The following is a 21,434-nucleotide window of genomic DNA, read 5'->3' on the forward strand; positions in this document are numbered from 1 at the left end:
CAGTGTGGAGTGCAATAGAGACTGCATCATCTGTGGATCTGTTGGGGGGGTACGCAAATTGGAGTGGGTCTAGGGTTTCTGGGATGATGGTGTTGATGTGAGCCATGACCAGCCTTTATAAGCACTTCATGGATACAGACGTCAGTGCTACAGGTCAGAAATCCTTTTGGCAGGTTACCTTAGTATTCTTGGGCACAGGCACTATGGTGGTCTGCTTAAAACATGTTGGTATTACAGACTCGGACAGGGAGAGGTTGAAAATGTCAGTGAAGGCACTTGCCAGCTGGTCAGCACATGCTCGGAGTACATGTCCTGGTAATCCGTCTGGCCCTGCAGCTTTGTGAATATTAACCTGTTTAAAGTTCTTACTCACGACTGCGGAGAGTGTGATCACAGTCTTTGGTTACAGCTGGTGCTCTCATGCCTGTTTCAGTGTTACTTGCATCGAAGCGAGCATAGAAGTAGTTTAGCTCGTCCGGTAGGCCCGTGTCACTGGGCAGCTCTCGGCTGGGCTTCCCTTTGTAGTCTGTAATGGTTTGCAGGCCCTGCCACATCCGACAAGCGTCAGAGCCGGTGTAGTACGATTCAGTCTTAGTCCTGTATTGAAGCTTTGACTGTTTGATGGTTCGTCGGAGGGCGTAGCGGGATTTCTTATAAGCTTCCGGGTTAGAGTCTCGCTCCTTGAAAGCAGCAGCTCTAGCCATTAGCTCAGTGTGGATGCTGCCTGTAATCCATGGCTTCTGGTTGGGGTATGTACGTTCGGTCACTGTGGGGAGAACGTCCTCGATGCACTTATTGATGAAGCCAATGACAGATGTGGTGTACTCCTCATGCCAGTGGAGGAATCACAGAACATATTCCAGTCTGTGCTAGCAGAACAGTCCTGTAGCTTAGCATCTGCTTCATCTGACCACTTTTTATTGATCTAGTCACTGGTGCTTCCTGCTTTAATTTTTGCTTATAAGCAGGAATCGGGAGAATGGAATTATGGTCAGATTTGCCAAATGGAGGGCGAGGGAGAGCTTTCTATGCATCTCTGTGTGTGGAGTACAGGTGGTCCAGAGTTCTTTTCCCTCTGGTTGCACATTTAACAAGCTGATAGGAATTTGGTAAAACTGACTTAAGTTTCCCTGCATTTAAGTCCCCGGCTACTTGGAGCACCGCCTCTGGGTGAGCTTTTTCTTGTTTGTTTTTGGCAGAATACAGATTTTTCAATGCCATCTTCGTGCCAACCTCTGACTGTGGCTGGATATGTAAACAGCTACAATGAAGCTTATCATGAGAAACTCTTACATATCGTGCACCAGTTGTTGTTTACAAAAATACGGACCGCCACCCCTTATCTTACCAAACGCCGCTGTTCTATCCTGCCGATACATCGTATAACCAGCCAGCTGTATGCTGATATTGTCGTCGTTGAGCCACGACTCTGTGAAGCATAAGATGTTACAGTTTTTAATGTCCGGCTGGTAGTTTAATCATTCCCAACAACTCGTCCATTTTATTGTCCAAAGATTGCATGTTATCAAGCAGAATTGAGGGGAGTGGGGGTTTATTCGAGCGCCTCCAACTCCTCAGAAGGCAGCCCGCCCTCCGGCCTCTTTCTCCACCTCCTCTTCACGCAGATCACTGGGGTCGGGAGCCGTATGTCCTCTGCCTCGGGCTCGTCAGAGTCGAGAAGAAAAACAATTCTGCTAGTTCATGGTGAATAATTGCAATCCTGATGTCTAGAAGATTTTTTGGGTCATAAGAGACGGTAGCGGCAACATTATGTACAAAAACTGTAAAAAAAATAATAATAATAATATATTTTTTTAAAGTTAAACAACAAATGAACACAATCAGTTGGGGGCACGTAAAACTTCTGGCTTCTGCTCCAGCGCCATCTTACACACATCATCTTTCCACACAATGTCTATGTTCTCAAACTTACAAATTAACTATTAAAGTAACTTTATATAGTGCATTTGGAAAGAATTACAACCCTTTTACTTTCTCCACAATTTGTTACGTTACAGCCTTATTCTAAAATTAACCAAGTTATTTTTTCCCCCTCAATCTGAACACAACACTTCATAATTACAAATAACACCTGTTTGTAGAAATTTTCAGACCCTTTACTCAGTACTTTGTTGAAGCACGTGTGGCAGTGGTTACAGCCTCAGGTCTTATTGGGTATGAAGCTACAAGCTTGGCACACCTGTAATTGGAGAGTTTTTCCCAAATCTTTTCTGCAGATCCTCTCAAGCTCTTTCAGGTTAGATGGGGAGCGTCGCTGTACAGCTATTTCCAGGTCTCTCCAGAGATGTTCGATAAGGTTCAAGTGCAGGCTCTGGCTGGGCCACTCAAGGACATTGAGACTTGTCCCGAAGCCACTCCTGTGTTGTCTTGGCTGTGTGCTTAGGGTCATTGTACTGTTGGAAAATGAACCTTCGCCCCAGTCGGAGGTCCCGTGCGTCCTAGAGCAGGTTTTCATCAAGGATCTCTGTACTTTGCTCCATTCATATTTCCCTCGATCCTGACTAGTCTCCCAGTCCCTGCCACTGAAAACCATCCCCACAGCATAATGCTGCCAACACCACGAGTCACCGTAGGGATGGTGCCAGGTTTCCTCCAGACGTGACACTTGCGATTCAGGCCAAAGAGTTCAATCCTAATATTTTCTTTATTTTTTTTAAGGGGCGGATCAGCTTTAAAATTTCAGAAAGATTGTTGCTTCCATCAATGTAAGTCTTCATCATTTCAAATCCCCCCTATATTTTTTTGGTAGACAGAACACTTATTTATTTTTTTTAGAAAATACCTTTATTATTCCCCACAAACCCAACCACCCCTCCCCCAATTAGAGTAAACTAAAACAATAACTCAGGAGAGCCTGCACTTGAACCTTATCGAACATCTCTGGAGAGACCTGGAAATAGCTGTGCAGCGACGCTTGAGTTAATACATAAATCTACTTTACAATAGTTATATTTTGTTTGTTTTTAGTCCTTCCTCCATTTCTGATGTCCATCCATTTGGATTTCTATTTGACATTATATTTTTTCAACTGTGTTGTGATGCTTCACAAAAGTACTGAACCGTTCTATTATAGCTTCTACAGATTATTTTAATTTACAAACATTTTTGTTAAAATAATTATTGTATTATTGACTGACTATGACTTTTCAAAATCACTCAGTATTGCTATCTGCAGTGTTAGTTCTAGGTAAATTATGCAATTCTTCAGCCATTCCTGACCTGTGACCAAAAACGAGCTACATATGGACAGTACCAAAATAAATGATCTAATGACTGCCTCCTCACAGCAAAATCTGGAAAGATATATATATATATATATATATATATAGGGATACATTCTATTGGTTGCAAGAAATTTGTATAATAATTTAAAATTTAAAAATTTGAGGTTTTGAATCAGGCGTTGTTTTGCGTGTCAATTGATAAACCATGTGCCATGGAATAGGTACATGGAAAATCTCTTAAAATATTTTCCAATTGAAAGAGCACATTTTTGGTAATTAAATTGGTATAGGTTTTTATTTATCACAATTTTATTTATCCATTTACAGTCTTTAATGCAGAGCCGACAGACAAGTTCAATCTTGGTGTTATCAAATCAAATGTATTTATAAAGCCCTTCTTACATCAGCTGATATCTCAAAGTGCTGTACAGAAACCCAGCCTAAAACCCCAAATAGCAAGCAATGCAGGTGTAGAAGCACCAGAGAATTTTGTTTCTCATTGTCAGAGTCCTCTAACTCCAAGCGGAGTGTCATGTGCCTTTTACCGCGGAGGGGCCATTCAACCATAAAGGCCTGATTGGTGGAGTGCTGCATAGATGGTTGTCCTTCTGGAAGGTTCTCCCATCTCCATAGAGGAACTCTGGAGCTCTGTCAGAGTGACCATCGGGTTCTTGGTCACCTCCCTGACCAAGGCCCTTCTCCCCTGATTACTAAATTTGGTCCGGGCGTCCAGCTCTAGGATGAGTCTTGGTGATTCCAAACTTCTTCCATGAAAGAAAGATGGAGGCCACTGTTCTTGGGGCCCTTCAATGCGGCAGAATATTTTTTATACCCTACCGCAGATCTGTGCCTCGACACAATCCTGTCTCGGAGCTCTACAAACAATTCCTTCAACATCCTGGCTTGGTTTTTACCTGATATAGACAGGTGTGTGCCTTTCCAAATCATGTCCAATCCACTGAATTGACGACAGGTTTCTACAAATTGATTGGAATCCACATCTCAAGGACGATAAATGAAAACAAGACGTACCTAAGCTCAATTTTGAGTCTCATAGCAAAGGGTCTAAGTAGTTAGGTAAATAAGGTATCCGTTTTTTGTTATATACACACACACACACATATTCATACATATGCAAACATTTCTAAAAAAAGTTTTTGCTGCGTAATAATGGGATATTGTGTCTAGATTAATAACGACATGTTTTTATATAATACATTTTAAAATAAGGCCGCAACGCAACAAAATGTGGGAAAAGTCCAGGGGTCTGAACAATTTCCGAATGTACAGTACCAGTCGAAAGTTTGGACACACCTACTCATTCAAGTTGTATTTATTTTCTACATTGTAGAATAGTAGTGAACACAGAAAACCTATGAAATAACACAAAATCAATATATATTTTAGATTCCTCAAAGTAGCCACCTTTTGCCTCGACAGCTTTGCACACTCTTGGCATTCTCTCAACAAGCGTCACCTGGAATGCTTTTACAACAGTCTTGAAGGAGTTCCCACATATGTTGAGCAATTATTGGCTGCTTTTCCTTTACTCTGCGGTCCAACTCATCCCAAAACATCTCAATTGGGTTGAGGTCAGATTGTGGAGTAGAGGTCATCTGATGCAGCACTCCATCACTCTCCTTCTTGGTCAAATAGCCCTTACATAGACTGGAGGTGTGTTGGGTCATTGTCACGTTGAAAAACAAATTATAGTCCCACTAAGTGCAAACCAGATGGGATGGCGTATTGCTGCAGAATGCTGTGGTAGCCATGCTGGTTAAGTGTGCCTTGAATTAAAAATCAGACAGAGTCACCAGCAAAGCACCCCCACACCACCTCTTTGCTTCACGGTGGGAACCACACATGCAGAGATCATCCGCTCACCTACTCTGTCTCACAAAGACACGGCAGTTGAAACCAAAAATGTCACATTTGGACTCAGACCAAATGACAGATTTCCACCAGTCTGATGTCCAACACTCATGTTTCTTGGCCCAAGCAAGTCTCTTCTTATTATTGGTGTCCTTTAGTAGTGGTTTCTTTGCAGCAATTCAACGATGAAGGCCTGATTCACACAGTCTCCTCTGAACAGTTGATGTTGAAATGTGTCTGTTACACTGCATTGCTAGCTGTGCCACCAGAGACTCTGGGTTCGCGCCCAGGCTCTGTCGCAGCCGGCCGTGACCGGGAGGTCCGTGGGGCGACGCACAATTGGCCTAGCGTCGTCCGGGTTAGGGAGGGTTTGGCCGGTAGGGATATCCTTGTCTCATCGCGCACCAGCGACTCCTGTGGCGGGCTGGGCGCAGTGAGCGCTAACCAAGGTAGCCAGGTGCTCTAACACATTGGTGCGGCTGGCTTCCGGGTTTGATGCGCGCTGTGTTAAGAAGCAGTGCGGCTTGGTTGGGTTGTGTTTCGGAGGACGCATGGCTTTCGACCTTCGTCTCTCCCGAGCCCGTACGGGAGTTGTTTCGATGAGAAAAGATAGTAATTACTAACAATTGGATACCACGAAATTGGGAAGAAAAGGGGGTAAAATTAATGTTTTTTTAAAGGGGAAAAAAAAGAAAAGAAGTGTGTTACTTGAACTCTGAAGCATTTATTTGGGCTGCAATTTCTGAGGCTTGTAACTAATGAATTTATCCTCTACATCCTCTGGGTCTTCCTTTCCTGTATCGGTCCTCATGAGAGCCAGTTTCATCATAGCGCTTGATGGTTTTTGCGACTGCACTTGAAGAAACTTTCAAAGTTCTTTACATTTTCCACATTGCCTGACCATGTGAAGTAACGGACTGCTGTTTCTTTGCTTATTTGAGCTGGTCTTGCCATAATATGGACATGGTCTTTTACTAATCTTCTGTATACCACCCCTACCTTGTCACAACACAACTGATTGGCTCAAACGCATTAAGGAAAGAAAAGGAATTCCACAAATTAACAAGGTACACCTGTTATATGAAATGCATTTCAGGTGACTACCTCATGAAGTTGGTTGAGAGAATGCCAAGAGTGTCATCAAGGCAAAGGGTGGCTACTTTGAAGAATCTCAAATATATTTTGATTTGTTTATTTAAAACTTTTTTGGGTTACTACATGATTCCATATGTGGTATTTCATAGTTTGTCTTCACTATTATTCCACAATGTAGAAAAGTGTAATAGAGAAAACCCATGGAATGAGTAGCTGTCCAAACTTGACTGATAATGTACATATATATATATATATATTTTTTTTAAATGCATTCACATGTATTATTTTGGATTTTTGTGCCCATGAAAACTTTTAACCCCATAACAGAGACAAAATGTTAGGTAGTTCTCAGAATTACAGTGTCTCTATATAAATAAATCTGACAGCTACAGTGCTTTCAGAAAGTATTTCCTTGAACACCACAACGCATGTTTTAGAATATGCTTTATTCTGTACAGGCTACCATCTTCTCACTCTGTCAATTAGGTTAGTATTGTGGAGTAACTACAATGTTGATTCATCCTAATTTCTCTCACATCACAGCCATTCAATGCTGTAACCATTTTAAAATCAACATTGGCCTCATGGTGAAATCTCTGAGCAGTTTCCTTCCTCTCCTTACATGACTGTATTGGTGGGGTCGACATTCAAAAATGAGGTTAACCACTATTATTGAACACGGACTGAGTCTAAGGAACTTGTGAGTTGTTTAGCACATTTTTACTCCTGAACTTATTTAGGCTTGTCATAACAAAGGGGTTTTAAATACTTATTCACTCAAGACATTTCAGCTTTGTTTTATTCATTTCTCAAATGTTCTATAAACAGAATTCCACTTTGACATGATGGGGTAATGATGTTTAGATCAGTGAAACAGAATTCCACTTTGACATGATGGGGTAATGATGGGGTAATGTGTATAGATGAGTGAAACAGAATTCCACTTTGATATGGGGTAATGATGGGGTAATGTGTATAGATGAGTGAAACAGAATTCCACTTTGATATGGGGTAATGATGGGGTAATGTGTATAGATGAGTGAAACAGAATTCCACTTTGATATGGGGTAATGATGGGATAATATGTTTAGATCAGTGAAACAGAATTCCACTTTGACATGATGGGGTAATGATGGGGTAATGTGTATAGATGAGTGAAACAGAATTCCACTTTGATATGGGGTAATGATGGGGTAATGTGTATAGATGAGTGAAACAGAATTCCACTTTGATATGGGGTAATGATGGGGTAATGTGTATAGATGAGTGAAACAGAATTCCACTTTGATATGGGGTAATGATGGGATAATATGTTTAGATCAGTGAAACAGAATTCCACTGACATGATGGGGTAATGTGTTTAGATCAGTGAAACAGAATTCCACTTTGATATGATGGGGTAATGATGGGGTAATCCACATGTTAATCTATTTTAAAATTCAGGCTGTAACATGTGGAAAAAGTAGAAGAAAAAAAATGTTATGATATGTTTGATGAACCTTTTCTCTGTATATAGTGCGTTATGTTTAGTGCTATTTGTGCGTTCTGTGCTCCGTTATACCTCTTGGCCAGGTCGTCATTGTAAATGAGAATAGGTTCTCAATTGACTTGATTAAATAAAGGTGAAATAAATCATTAAGGCAGCACAGAAACTTTGTCCAAAAACGGCAGCCTATTCCCTATATAGTGCCATACTTTTGATTAAGACCCATAGGCCTTTGGGATAGGGAATAGGGTGCCATTAAGGATGGGGCCTGTGTGTGAGAGAGTGAAGACAACATTGACGTTTTCCTGTCATTTGCATTTTCTGTTGATATTTATGCGGAACAAAAATATTTTTACAGTAACATTTACATTCTTGAATACTGTGTTACTGTAAAACCTAGAAACACACCCATGTCCATACAACACACACACAGAGAATGTTTACCCATAAGCACCTGCTCTAACACTACAACACTGAAGAGCCAGACACGCGTAGGCTAAGCACACACACACACACACACACACACACACACACACACACACACACACACACACACACACACACACACACACACACACACACACACACACACACTCTCTTCCTGGCTTCCCATCACGCTGACATTCCTGTTTGAAATGCCTCCTTCCTTCCACTGAAGTAATCAGTGATGGTCAGATGGGTGAAAGCTATGCTGTGTTCGATGCAGACAACCACATGTTGACTTCAACAAATCAAGCAGAACTGCAACAGACAACAAGACAAGGAGGCAGGTTTGGGGGCGGTACTAGATGGGGAGGGTTGGGGTCTGGTAGGGTAGAATGGGGTTGCTGGTGGGGTCCTTTCAGGTCAAGTAGGGTTGGATGGAATTGGTTTGGATTGGGGTACTAGGCTGAAATCCTAGGGTGAGATGAGTTTGAATTGAGTTCAATTAAATAGAGGAAGGTTAGGGAAGGGCTGAACCGTGGGATCAGGCACAGTTGGGTTCTGAACGACAGAGGCCAGGGTTAGGGCCCAGTGATGGATTCAGGCTCGTACCTGCAGTCTCTAGCAGGGCCTTGAAGGCAGGCCCGTGTCTAGGTGAGGGGTTAGAGGTGAGGGTTTAGAGCTCGTGCCTGCAGCCTCTAGCAGGGCCTCGAGGTGGGGCCGTGTCTAGGTGAGGGGTTAGAGGTGAGGGTTTAGAGCGCGTACCTGCAGCCTCTAGCAGGGCCTCGAGGCGGGCCTGTGTCTCTGGGTCGACAGTGCGGAGGTCCACTCCGTCTGTGGCGCTGGACAAAAGCAGCTCCGAGGCAGTCTTCATGATGGGGTTCTCCAAGTCCTCCTGGTCCAAGATAAAGGACTCCACCTGGGTTAAGAAGAAGAGGGAGAGAGACAAGTGTAAGCAACGCATAACATATAAAAGCACATAACAGCAGAAGGGAAAATCTCACTTGAAGTTGCATCTTGATCTGCAGCCGACCCCCAAAATGTGTAATATTATATTGCTTAAAAATCTGCATCCATAGGTCTTATTCAACTCTGACTGAAGTCATGTAATGTAAACGAGCACAGATCTTCAGGTTGACTGGTGTCCTGCACATCTCCACTCTTATTAACATGACTGGATGTTTTTCTCCAACACACCACCTCTTCATGAGTGAGTAAAAACATGTGGCTCAGATAACCAACTGCAGCTGAAACGTATTGGCCGTGGCGTGTTGCGGGTAGAAAGGATCTGTCATCTACTCTGGACAATTGACCAATCAAATGAGGGGTGTGGTTCCATATTTCTAACATTTGCTAGAGAATTATGTCAGAGATTTTTATTGTTTATAAAAAGGGGAGGTTCAGTTACATGTCTCACCATTTTGGTCCAAAGTTGTCTGTATGAGACAGTTCCACAACATATTAGGAGCACATTGTAAAGTTGTTAGTTTGTCTTCGGCAAGGTTTTTTGTTGTTGGCCCAAGTCGGTAGTCGATGTGTACGTCCCTTCGCCAGTGATTGGTCAACAGTAGGGATTCTTCAATTAAGTGTTTGTCATTCAACGAGAGACTAATAATTTTCATGTACATTTTTTCACTTGAGAAACACTGAACCAAACATCTTAGTTAGATGTAAAATTGTGCAATTAAGATCAACTCTGCAAAGAAGTCAATTAATGAAAGATTTTAGCTATCGTAGATTCATTCAGACGATTTTGAGGAAGTGTATGAGTCGCTTTGACATCTCAAAATGGACAAACAGTACTATTGCTGCTTTCTCGTTTTTTAAGGGAGAATGCGAGCCCTCGTTCAGAGCATACTCGCCAACCGAACTGAAGCATGCGGAAGGCTTTAGTCCGAGCCTCAAGTTTCCCTGAACGTGTGTATAGGTCACGTTCATGTTTTCCCTGAACATGTGACCTGACCTGAACTATGGGACAGCTAAAAGGCAGGGACAATGAAAACAAAACCTCCCTCTCATTTCTCAAGGAGTCCCTGTCCAATATGTAGGTCTCAGGCCTGCGTTGGTTTTTCCACTTGTTGACCTAGACATTAGGCACTCTGTACACACCCGGGTGTCTCTTAAGGTCTGATTCCCTCCCTCCACCCGTAGCCTCTGCCTCTGTGTCAGGCAGCATTGCTGCCCTATTCTCATTGTCCCAGAGGCCTCATTAATGACACGTTCTGGGCATTGAGGAAGATTCCGCCAAGCCAAGGCTAAAGATACATAAACCACTGAGCCTTATTTGAGGAAAAAGGAACACAAAGATTCTTAAAAAAGGTATGCACACACTGTGCTGTGACACACTTTAGATCTGGGTGGACAACTAATGTCCTCAGGGGCCTGATTAGTGGCACACTTTTGTCCCAGCCCCAGCTAACATACCTGGCTCCAATAATCAACTAATTATAATTGTCAGTTTAGAATGAAATTATACTGAACAAAAACCATGAACGCAAACATCTAAAGTGTTGGTCCCATGTTTCATGAGCTGAAATTAAAGATTGCAGAAATGTCTCAAATTTTGTGCACAAATGTGTTTACATCCATGTTAGTGAGCATTTCTCCTTTGCTGAGATAATCCATCCAGCTGACAAGTGTGGCATATCAAGAAGTTGTTAAAAAAAGTTTCAGTTTCTTGGCAATTTCTCTCATGGAATAGCCTTCATTTCTCAGAACAAGAATAGACTGACGAGTTTCAGAAGGAAGGTCTTTGTTTCTGGCCATTTTGTGCCTGTAATCGAACCAACAAATGCTGATGCTCCAGATATTCAGCTTGTCTAAAGGACAGGAGTGATGGTTGCTGATAATGGGCCTCTGCACACATGTCGATATTACATTTAACTTTTTTTTATATTGAGATATATATATATATATATATTTAAAATCAGCCATTTCCAGCTATAAGTCATTTACAACTTCTACTATGTATTTCTGATCAATTTCATGTTATTTGAAAATGGACAAAATAAACGTTTAAAAAAAAATATTTAAAAAGTACAAGGCCATTTCTAAGTGACCCCAAACATTTGAACGGTAGTGTATATTCATTGAACTGGTCTAATGCTATAAGCGCACTATTTCATGAATTAAGCCACAAATGACGAGGTAGCCGGAGCTCAAGATAACCAAAATAAATAAATAAATACTTGAACCTCCTTCTCCCGCTCCTCCTGGATTTCACAGATTCGGACAGTAACACAAGGAGAAGGCAACCTTTCTCATGTGGAACGCCAATTTATATCTTACCATTTCTACCGATCTGCCTGCCAGTTACGGTTTTCATATGCACATTTTTAATTATAATAACGTCTATTGCCAATAAAGCCAACAAATAAAAACATTACAGCCTGCAGGAAGCAAATATCCTGATAAATATCCTATAAATCATGTCGACTTATCCTGGCCTGTCTGCAACAAACTTGAAACATTGTATCAAGTGGGGTACAGCCAGAAGCTCCTGCAGGCTAACTTGCAACACTGTATAAAATATTCTGGGCCTTCAGTTTCCTGGCTGCCAGCGAGCTCAGGACAGACACAGCTGTCGGCTATATGCACAAGGGATAAGAAGTAATCAGGTAGGCCTATTTTATGACGTTTCCACTGGATCAGAGCATGACATTTTTGCCCTTTCACGCTGAGTGGTTATCGAAAGGGAGAGGGCTGGAAAGATTTTTCAAATACATTGAGGAACGAACTATTGTCATTCTCAGTGGATGTAAAAACAGACATTTGCTTGCTGTTCGAGGTGAAGAAAACATTACTGTGAGAGGATACACAGCTCATTAGTGGAATGTGAAGCTAAATCAGAAATACTATCAGGTCCCCAAATGGGCACATATATAGTGCATCTGGAAAGTATTCAGACCCCTTCCCTTTTTCCACATTGTGTTACGTTACAGCCTTATTCTAAAATGGATTAAGCCACTCCTCAGTAAAAGGCACATGACAGCCCGCTTGGAGTTTGCAAAAAAGGCACCTAAAGACTCTCATACCGATCAAACCAAGATTGAACTCTTTGTCCTGAATGCCAAGCGTCAGTCACATCTGGAGGAAACTTGGTACCATCCCTATGGTGAAGCATGGTGGTGGCAGCATTATGCCGTGGCGATGTTTTTCAGCAGCAGGAACTGGGAGACTTGTCAGGATCGAGGGAAAGATGAACGAAGCAAAGAACAGAGAGATCCTTGATGAAAACCTGCTCAGGACCTCGGAAGGTGAACCTTCGTCACAGTCTAATAGGACAACGACCCTAAGCACACAGCCAAGACAAGACAACGCAGGAGTGGCTTCGGGACAAGTCTCTGAATGTCCATGAGTGGCCCAGCCAGATCCCGGACTTGAACCCGATCTAACGTCGCTGGAGAGACCTGAAAATAGCTGTGCAGCAACGCTCCTCATCCAACCTGACAGAGCTTGAGAGGATCTGCAGAGAAAAATGGGAGAAACTCCCCAAATACAGATGTGCCAAGCTTGTAGCATCATACCCAATAAGATTCAACGCTGTAATCACTGCCAAAGGTGCTTCAACAAAGGACTGGGTAAAGGGTCTGAATATTTTAAATTTGCAAACATTTCTAAAAACCTGTTTTTGTTTTGTCATTATGGGGTAATTTGATCAACCAACAGCCTATCGACCAAACAAACAACTAATTTGGGTCAGCCATACTGCCTATAAAAAAAAAGTGTTTTAAAATGGGGTTCCATGATCAAGCCCGGTTAGAATAATTGAAAAGGCCATCATAATTAATGTTTTGCGGAGTTCATATGACAAATTATTCTGGATTTATTAACACGCCGGTTTAGGCCTGTATTAAATGTAGGCTACATGTCTGACTGGGCTTATATCCACGACTTTACATGTCTGACTGGGCTTATTTTGATGTTATTTAATAAAGGCTAATTTAATTTGTATTTATAGAGAAGGAAACACAGCAGCAACAAACTTTGCAGAAGAAAGACACATTCCAAGCTTACTTTTCTGAACGTAAAGCCCCAGCAGTGTCGCGGGAGAGAAAGAGGTCATTGGATGTTGCTTTCTTTAAAAATGGTTTACTTGACTATGAGTCCTAAACTAATGGATAATGGGAAAGGATGCTGTACTCTGCAAGCGCAGCTCAAATCAGGCTACACACCGCCTTGCTAAACTACGGTCCAAGACACCCTCATGCCCTCCAAGAACTGGAAGCCAATCTGAGACCCATTGCTATTAGGTGAAGGTTTTAATATAAAGGCCTCACAATGTTGATGAATTGCGAGCACATACAATGTCACCAAACAGCAGGAGCCATTTAGTATGATTGTTTATTTAATTGGGCAAGTCAGTTTTAAGAACAAATTCTCATTTACAATGACAGCCTACCAGGGAACACTGGGTTAACTGCCTTGTTCAGGGACAGAACAGATTTTTACCTTGTCAGCTCGGGGATTTGATCCAGCAACCTTTCGGTTACTAGCCCGCCCCATTTAGCTTAACCCGGAAGCCAGCCGCACCAATGTGTCAGAGTAAACATTGTACACCTGGTGACAGTGTCAGCGTGCTCGCGCCCGGCCCGCCACAGGAGTCGCTAGAGCGCGATGGGACAAGGACATGCCGGCTGGCCAAACCCTCCCCTAACCCAGACGACGCTGGGCCAATTGTGTGGCGCCTCATGGGTCTCCCGGTCGCGACAAAGCCTGGGATCGAATCAGGATCTGTAGTGACACAGCTAGCACTGCGATGCAGTGTCTTAGAGCGCTGCACCACTTGGGAGGCCCCATAGCGGACCCTTTAACACAACAACACACCAGCATTGACGAGGAAAACAGCATGCAGCAAATTCAGTACATACAGCATGGGTCCCCTCACGCAGCTCCATGCTGGGACTGGAGCTGCCCAAGGTCAGGGACTTGTGTCTGTCTGTGTACCCAACAACATTCAGACTAACCTGTCCCAGTTCCAAACTAGCGTACAGTTTTCTAACATTGCTTGGCAAAGATTCCTGAGGAAAGTGATGCAAGTGCTTATGAGGAAGTGCAGATAAAATGAGGGAATACATACTGTGAATTCAACACTAGCAATATTCAAAGAGCATTGCTGTGGTAAAACTTCAGACAATAGGTAATAAAAAGTTTCAAATTCACTAAAACATTTAAATAATTGTGACAAAATGATCACATTCATAGTAGTACAGGATACTAATATATGTAATGAAAACAATGTGCCACCTGTAACTGTCAAACAGCATTCAAAATTAAAAAAAAAAAAAAGAGTTGACTGAACTCAGCTACTGGGAGTCCACAGACTCGGTAACAGTCTGTGTGAAGGAATGTAGCGATACACTTGGAATGCAGAACCAAATGACCTTTGGGGGATGTAGTTCCAAGAGGACCAACAAACAACATTGGTCATCAGTCTGGCCCATCAATGAACTACAGTTCCCACCACTGTGTGGCATCTGGAGAGCTGGAAAGGCCTGGAAAGGCATCTGCTTAATCCTGGAGTTCAGAGTTCAGCTGTAGCCCACAGGAGTGAGCTCTCCACTAGGCTAACGTTTCACAACAAGACCTCCCTTTCAGCCAGATCCTCATGGAGGGGTGCCAGGTAGTCTAGTGGTTAAGAGTATTGTAAACGAAAGGGCGCTCATTTCGAATCCCCGAGCCAACTAGGTGAAAAATCTGTCAATGTGCCCTTGTGCAAGGCACTTAACCCTAATTGCTTCTGTAAGTCACTCTGGATAAGAGCGTCTTGCTAAATTACAAATTTAAATGTTAAAAAAAAAAATGTTAAATTCCTTTAAGGCCACAAAACATGAACGGTATCAGACATACACCGTACATTCAGCCTCAACATATTCCTTACAGACACGAGAGCCATAGCTGCCCGCTCTCGTCTCCTATCCCTGGAACCATGCTCCAAATGAAACATAACTTAACATCCATTCCAGACGTAATGCTCACGGTTTACTGATGGTCAGGTAGTGTCTGCAACATGTTAACATGCTCCACAGCTTCCATCAACACCATGATGACATGTGAAAGTGCTCTCTGTAGGTGCACATGTTACGACAGACAGACTTGTAAGATGACAGAAGAAAATGTCAACGCCTCATTAACAAATAAAATCCTTAGTTGAAAACTTATTAGTGGATTGGTTTTCCAGTATTATCTGGGTTTGGGCCCCCTAGCCACCATCAGGTTATTGTCTGGGCTGACAGTTCCAACATGTATCACACATGACCCTTGCCTGGTAACCTGATTGCATTGAATTCTATGTCAAGCAGAAATGAGCGGTTGAGCCAGGAACATTTTCTCTCACCACCTCTACAAGCCAGAATATTGAATACAATTTTATTTTAACAGTTGTCTGTGTGGTTGGTCCTTTCGCAGGTAGGAATGAGATGCATTGTATCCACAGAAAAGTATGATAACATCAACTTTTCAAAGAGCTGGTAGTGCATTCAGATGAATCACCTGAAGCATGGGCACAATATGAAAAAGCACGCATTCTTGCAGAGCTCGAGCAGGATTGACATGGTTCTGCCCATGCTTCATGTGATAGAAATCTCAACTCACTACTATAGCCTTGATAAGGGGATTTAATTATACTTTCCTGTGGATAGATTGTCTCACATGTCTACTGTCAAAAGGAACAGCAGTAACAACCGGTAATGTTTAAAATGTTATTTTATTCAACATGCTGGGTTGTAGAGGTCGTGAGAGAACGCTTTCTTGATCAAAACACTCATTTTTGCCCGACGTATAATTCATTGCAAAGTCGGGTTTCCAGGAAAACATGATCCTAGACAGTTCCTAGAATGGGATTCTATACTGTCACATCACACCAAGCAAGCCTAATTACATCTCAACAGTTAGAATGACAAGGCAGGCATGGTGCCTTTGTAGCCCATGTAGGAAGTGGACAGAATAGCCAGACAGGTTGCAATGTGTCAGTTGCACAACCAACTTGAGTGTCATGGTTGGCCACCACAAATCCACAGACAGGTTAGAGTAGGGTAGGTTAGAGTAGGGTAAGTTAGAGTAGGGTAGGTTAGGGAAGGTTAGGGTAGGGCAGGTAGGTTTGAGTAGGGCAGGTTAGAGTAGGGCAGGTTAGAGTAGGGTAGGTTAGAGTCGGGTAGGTTAGAATAGGGTAGGTTAGAATAGGGTAGGTTAGAGTAGGGTTGGTTAGAGTAGGGTAGGTTAGGGCATGGTAGGTTTGAGTAGGTTAGGTTAGAGTAGGGTAGGTTAGGTTAGAGTAGGGTAGGGCATGGTAGGTTTGAGTAGGGCAGGTTAGAGTAGGGTAGGGCATGGTAGGTTAGAGTAGGGCAGGTTAGAGTAGGGTAGGGCATGGTAGGTTAGAGTAGGGCAGGTTAGAGTAGGGTAGGGCAGGGTATGGTAGGGCATGGTAGGTTAGAGTAGGGCAGGTTAGAGTAGGGCAGGGCAGGGTATGGTAGGGCAGGGTATGGCAGGGTATGGTAGGTTAGGTTTAGAGTAGGGTAGGGCAGGGTATGGTAGGGCATGGTAGGTTAGGGGGCAGGGTATGGTAGGGCATGGTAGGTTAGAGTAGGGCAGGGTATGGTAGGGCAGGGTATGGTAGGTTAGAGTAGGGCAGGTTAGAGTAGGGTAGGGTATGGTATGGAAACCACTGATGTGTCTTCAAAAGTCACACCTTCACCTGACCTGGAAATGGATGTTGATTAGTTGGTGGTGAGGGCAAACAGTGTAAGGGAACCAGTCCACATAAGAATGATTTTAGAGTTAAACCCGTTAATTTGTCATCAACATTAGAAGATGACAGAACAGGAGATCGTGGTTTGTGTGACTATGTTGTAGCTCGCGATATCAGCTCAACAGACGTGTTTCAACCTCAAATATGGTGTCCTGTGATTCTGCCAACACATGGAAAGTTGGCCACAACTCTGAAAAGGGACTGCTATGAATTGTAACAACGCAAGACAGTGATGTAGAGTTGGCACTGCCTCGCGAGGCTGAGACAAATATCTGATATGTTATTTATGACAGCCCGATGAACTAGTTGGGACAGTTAACGCTAGGTAACAGTCGGATTTAAAATATATATACTTCAGAAAAGGTGACGTAATTGCACCATTACAATAAAATGGTAGCTAGTTTTAATATTGGCAAGATTGACAGCCCTTACTTGTTCTGGCCGTGTGTGAATACGTGCTCTCCCACCAATGTGTACAGTGTGCGAAGTCTAGAAAGTGCGTCTGTGCTGTGAGACGATTGCTAACTTACTAGCTAGCTAAAGTTAGCCAATGCTGTCGATGGCATGATCGCTTCCACCCGAACTAGGCCGTGGTCACAGCCTACGCCGCAGAAATAAAACATTCCATCGATTATCGTGCAATTATGTCGGTGTCTTGCACTATTCTCCTTGTCTGACAACCCATGAGAAATTGAGTTTGCTGGAGACATGTTTCGCGCAAATTCGTAGTTGTTTTATAGGTTATTTCGTCAGCCTAGGAGGAGGTGGCTGCGGACAGCTAGCTAGCGGTCTAGGCAAGGAGATGAACGTTAGCTGGCTAACTAGCATATCTAGCAAACGTTACCTCCGATACCTCGTCTTCGTCGCTGTTGGATCCGGGACCAGAGGAAAGGACTGCAGCAGCAGCCAGTTTGAAATCCAGTCTGTCTGTAGGAGGCCCACCGGGCTCGCCGAACAATCGTACTTTCTTTCCGCCCACACCAATCCCTATGCCTCGGAGTCCGACTCCTGGTGTTGCTCCTACCCCCATCCCTACCGCTGGGGTGCGAGGAGTCACCGAGTCAATCTCGTCCTCGAAGCCGTCCGTCAGCATTCTCGTCCCGGCTACTGCATCCTGCATACTTATATTGACAATACGTATATTAGCGTTCTTATTGTTGACCTTAACTTCCTTACGGGGTATCTCTTGTGGAATAGTCGGTTGTTTTTACTTCAGGAAATCCTGAAACTCTCCCAAAGCGAGGGTTGAGGAGGATCTCTTTCCCCCAGCCATTAGCTAACTTTCTAGCTAACAACCTAACCCACTGCGCACCGTTTCTCAGAAACCCCGCCTCTAAACAAATACTGAAATCGCTATTGGCTGATGTAAAACATTGACTGACAATGATTGGTTTATAGTGGTGCTTGTCAAGTGAAAACACGCGACGTCACGTTAGGTTTACCGATATCACGAGTCTCTCAGAACGACCGTCAAGACGTGCTGTGGCCTCACTGGCCCTGGCATTTCACTGGTATTAAAAGTAAATTGGTATAAACTGGAATATTCCATAATTTACTTTCATGTCAACATGATATTTGGAACGCCATAAACAGGGACTTCAAAAGGAAAGTAACTGAACTGAATGACTACCGACCTGTAGCACTCACTCCCATCATCATGAAGTGCTCAGAGAGCCAGTCAAAGACCACATCACCTCCTCCCTCCCCAAATTGCCTACCGGCCCCGAATAGATCCACAGACGAAGCAATCGCAATTGCACTGCACACTGCCCTCACCTACCTGGACAAAAATAATGCATATGTGAGGAATGAATGTTGTTCATTGACTACAGTTCAGCCTTCAATATCATAGTGTCCTCTAAGCTCACCACAAAGCCAAGGGACTGAACTCCTCCCTATGCAACTGGGTCCTGGACTTCCTGATCAGCTGTCTCCATGGTGAAATTAGGCAACATTACCTCCTCCACACTGATCCACAACACAGGGCCCCACAAGGGTGCGTCCTCAGTCCCCTCCTGTATTCCCTGTATGCCCACGACTGCGTGGCCTTACACAGTTACAACTCCGTCATCAAGATGGCTGACGACAGGACAGTAGTAGGCCTGATTACCAACAATGACAAGACAGCCTACAGAAAGGAGGTTGGCACTCTGACAGCATAGTGCCAGGTAAACAACCTGTTCCTGAACGTCAGAGAAACAAAGGAGCTGATTGTGGACTTCAGGAGGAACCAGGCTTGGCCAGCCCACCTCCTCATCAACGGGCCCACCGTGGAGATGATCAAAAATATCAGGATCCTCTGGGTACACATCTCCAAAGAGCTGAAATGGTCAAACCACATGGACCCTATAGTGAAGAAGGCACGACAGCGACAGAAATTTGCCCTGTCCACGAGGGCCCTTGCAGTGTTTTACAGGAGTACCATCGAGAGTATACTGTCGGGCTTCATCATGGCCTGGTACGGCAACTCCACCACCGCTGACCGCAAGGCTCGACAGAGGGTGGTATGCTCAGCTGAAGGCACCATTGGATGCACACTGCCTGCCCTCCAGGCGCAGGACGGCCAAGAAAATCATAAATTACCTCAGCCACCTAAGCCATGCCCTGTTCTCCCCGCTTCCATCACTAATACACAGGCAGTATAGGAGCATCATGGCAAAAACTGTCAGACTAGCCAATAGCTTCTACCTCCAGACCATCAGTCAGATCCAAAAGCAGGTCTCTTTGTTTCTTGGGACCTAGAACTAGCTTTTCTGTTTTGTCTGAGTTTAAAAGTAATACATTTTCCACCATCCACTTCCTTATGTCCTTCCTTACAGGCTTCCAGGGTAGGCAATTTTGGGGCTTCACCATGTTTCATTGAAATGTACAGCTGTGTGTCATCCGCATAGCAGTGAAAGTTGACATTGATTTTCCGAATGACATCCCCAAGTGGTAGAATATATAGTGAAAACAATAGTGGTCCTAAAACGGAACCATGAGGAACGCTGAGACGTGCAATTGATTTGTCAGAGAACAAACCATTCACAGAGACAAACTGATATCTTTCTGACAGAGAAGAACTAAACCAGGCCATAACTTGATCGTGTAAAGGTCTAGGTTTAGAAGGTCTAAGAGCACGAAGACGGATGCAGATCCTTGGTCTGACACCATTAAAAGGTAATTTACCACGTTCACGAGTGCAGTCTCAGTGCTATGATGGGGTCTAAAACCAGACTGAAGCATTTAGTTTACATTATTTGTCTTCAGGAAGGCAGTGAGTTTCTGCGCAATAGATTTTTCCATTTGTTTGAGAGGAATGGGAGATTCAATATAGGCTGATATTGAGGCTTTATTACTGCCACTTGTAGAGGGTTTGGTCCACACCCGGTGGATAGGGATATGTTATACTTAGCTTCGGCTGGTGGAGGTCCTGTAGAACCATGTCCAGAAAAAGCGTCCAGGGTGAAAAAGTTGAGCGAGGGGAAAAAACTAAGACGTTGGTAAATGTATTAAAAGTTTTTAAAAACAAGTAACAGCACAACAGCACTGAAACAAGTCCGGAAGTTGCTGCAGTTGTAAATATGTATATATTAGCATTTTTTATTATTGTTTCATTTACTTCACTTTTTGACCTGCACTGGAGCTTAAAAATTTCACTGTACCCTGCAATTACATCTGCGACCGTGTACATGTGACTAATAAAATAATCTAATCATCTCAAATCTAATAACACCAAGAGGAAAGTAGAAAGATTGACCCTGTGTACAGTAAATTACAGTATTCTATGTGGTTAGCATCAACCCATTCTGCAATTAGGTTACTTGTTAAGCTGCTGTACTGACTGTAATCCCATGTGAATATTAGCGAGAGGTGATGGATGGAGTACTTCAATGGAGAAGTCTACACGGGTCCACCCAAACCAGATACCCGAGACCCTTTCGGATTCAGGTCCAAAATGTAAACTTGTAACTCAGGTCCAGGTCTGGTCCTGTTTGATTGTCACATGTCCTGGGTCTATGGAACTACAGCTTATATATCCGGGTGGACCCAACCGGACCAGACCACGGCTCTGCATAGCCTATTTATTTGATGCTAAGAAGGCAAAGTTGTTGGTGTATAGTAAGCCTACTAGTAATTTGGACTGAAATAGGTTCTGGTACTCATTTTGTATTCTGGTACTGTTTATATTTAGGTGCAGGAACTCTGCATTAATTTTGAGCTAATATTCTATAAGAGGTGCAGGAACTCAAGCAGTAGAACATTTGAGGTGCCGGTACTTAGTTTCGGTGAGCTCCTTCCCAAGTCCAGCTATGCCGAATAGCCAATACACAGAACATTAAAAACACCATCCAGACAACTTGACATAACTTTGGGAAGTATTGGACTCAACATGGGCCAGCATCCCTGTGGGCTGCTTTCGACACCTTGTAGGGTCCATGCCCCAATGAATTGAGGGTGTTCTGAGGGAAAAAGGTGCAACTCAGTACAAAATGTGTTCTTAATGTTTTGTACACTCTGTACAGGCCTAAATGTTAAGCAGAAAAGAAACTTAGTTGATAAACATTATTATGAATAAAATAGAGTC

General features: G+C 43.3%; 1 protein-coding gene across 1 annotated transcript in view; it reads right to left on the reverse strand.

The window, feature by feature from the left end:
* Positions 1-18,170, reverse strand: part of LOC112238554 (ankyrin repeat and KH domain-containing protein 1-like) — a 77,984-nt gene extending 59,814 nt beyond the window's left edge. Inside the window, 2 exon segments of the mRNA XM_042303313.1 lie at positions 8,887-9,040; positions 17,712-18,170. Coding sequence (XP_042159247.1) covers positions 8,887-9,040; positions 17,712-17,987 — 430 coding nt within the window. The 5' untranslated portion in view covers positions 17,988-18,170.
* Positions 18,171-21,434: the final 3,264 nt, after the last annotated feature.

The sequence above is a fragment of the Oncorhynchus tshawytscha genome, linkage group LG21 (genome assembly GCF_018296145.1).
Source record: "Oncorhynchus tshawytscha isolate Ot180627B linkage group LG21, Otsh_v2.0, whole genome shotgun sequence".
NCBI classification, from domain to species: Eukaryota; Metazoa; Chordata; class Actinopteri; order Salmoniformes; family Salmonidae; genus Oncorhynchus; species Oncorhynchus tshawytscha.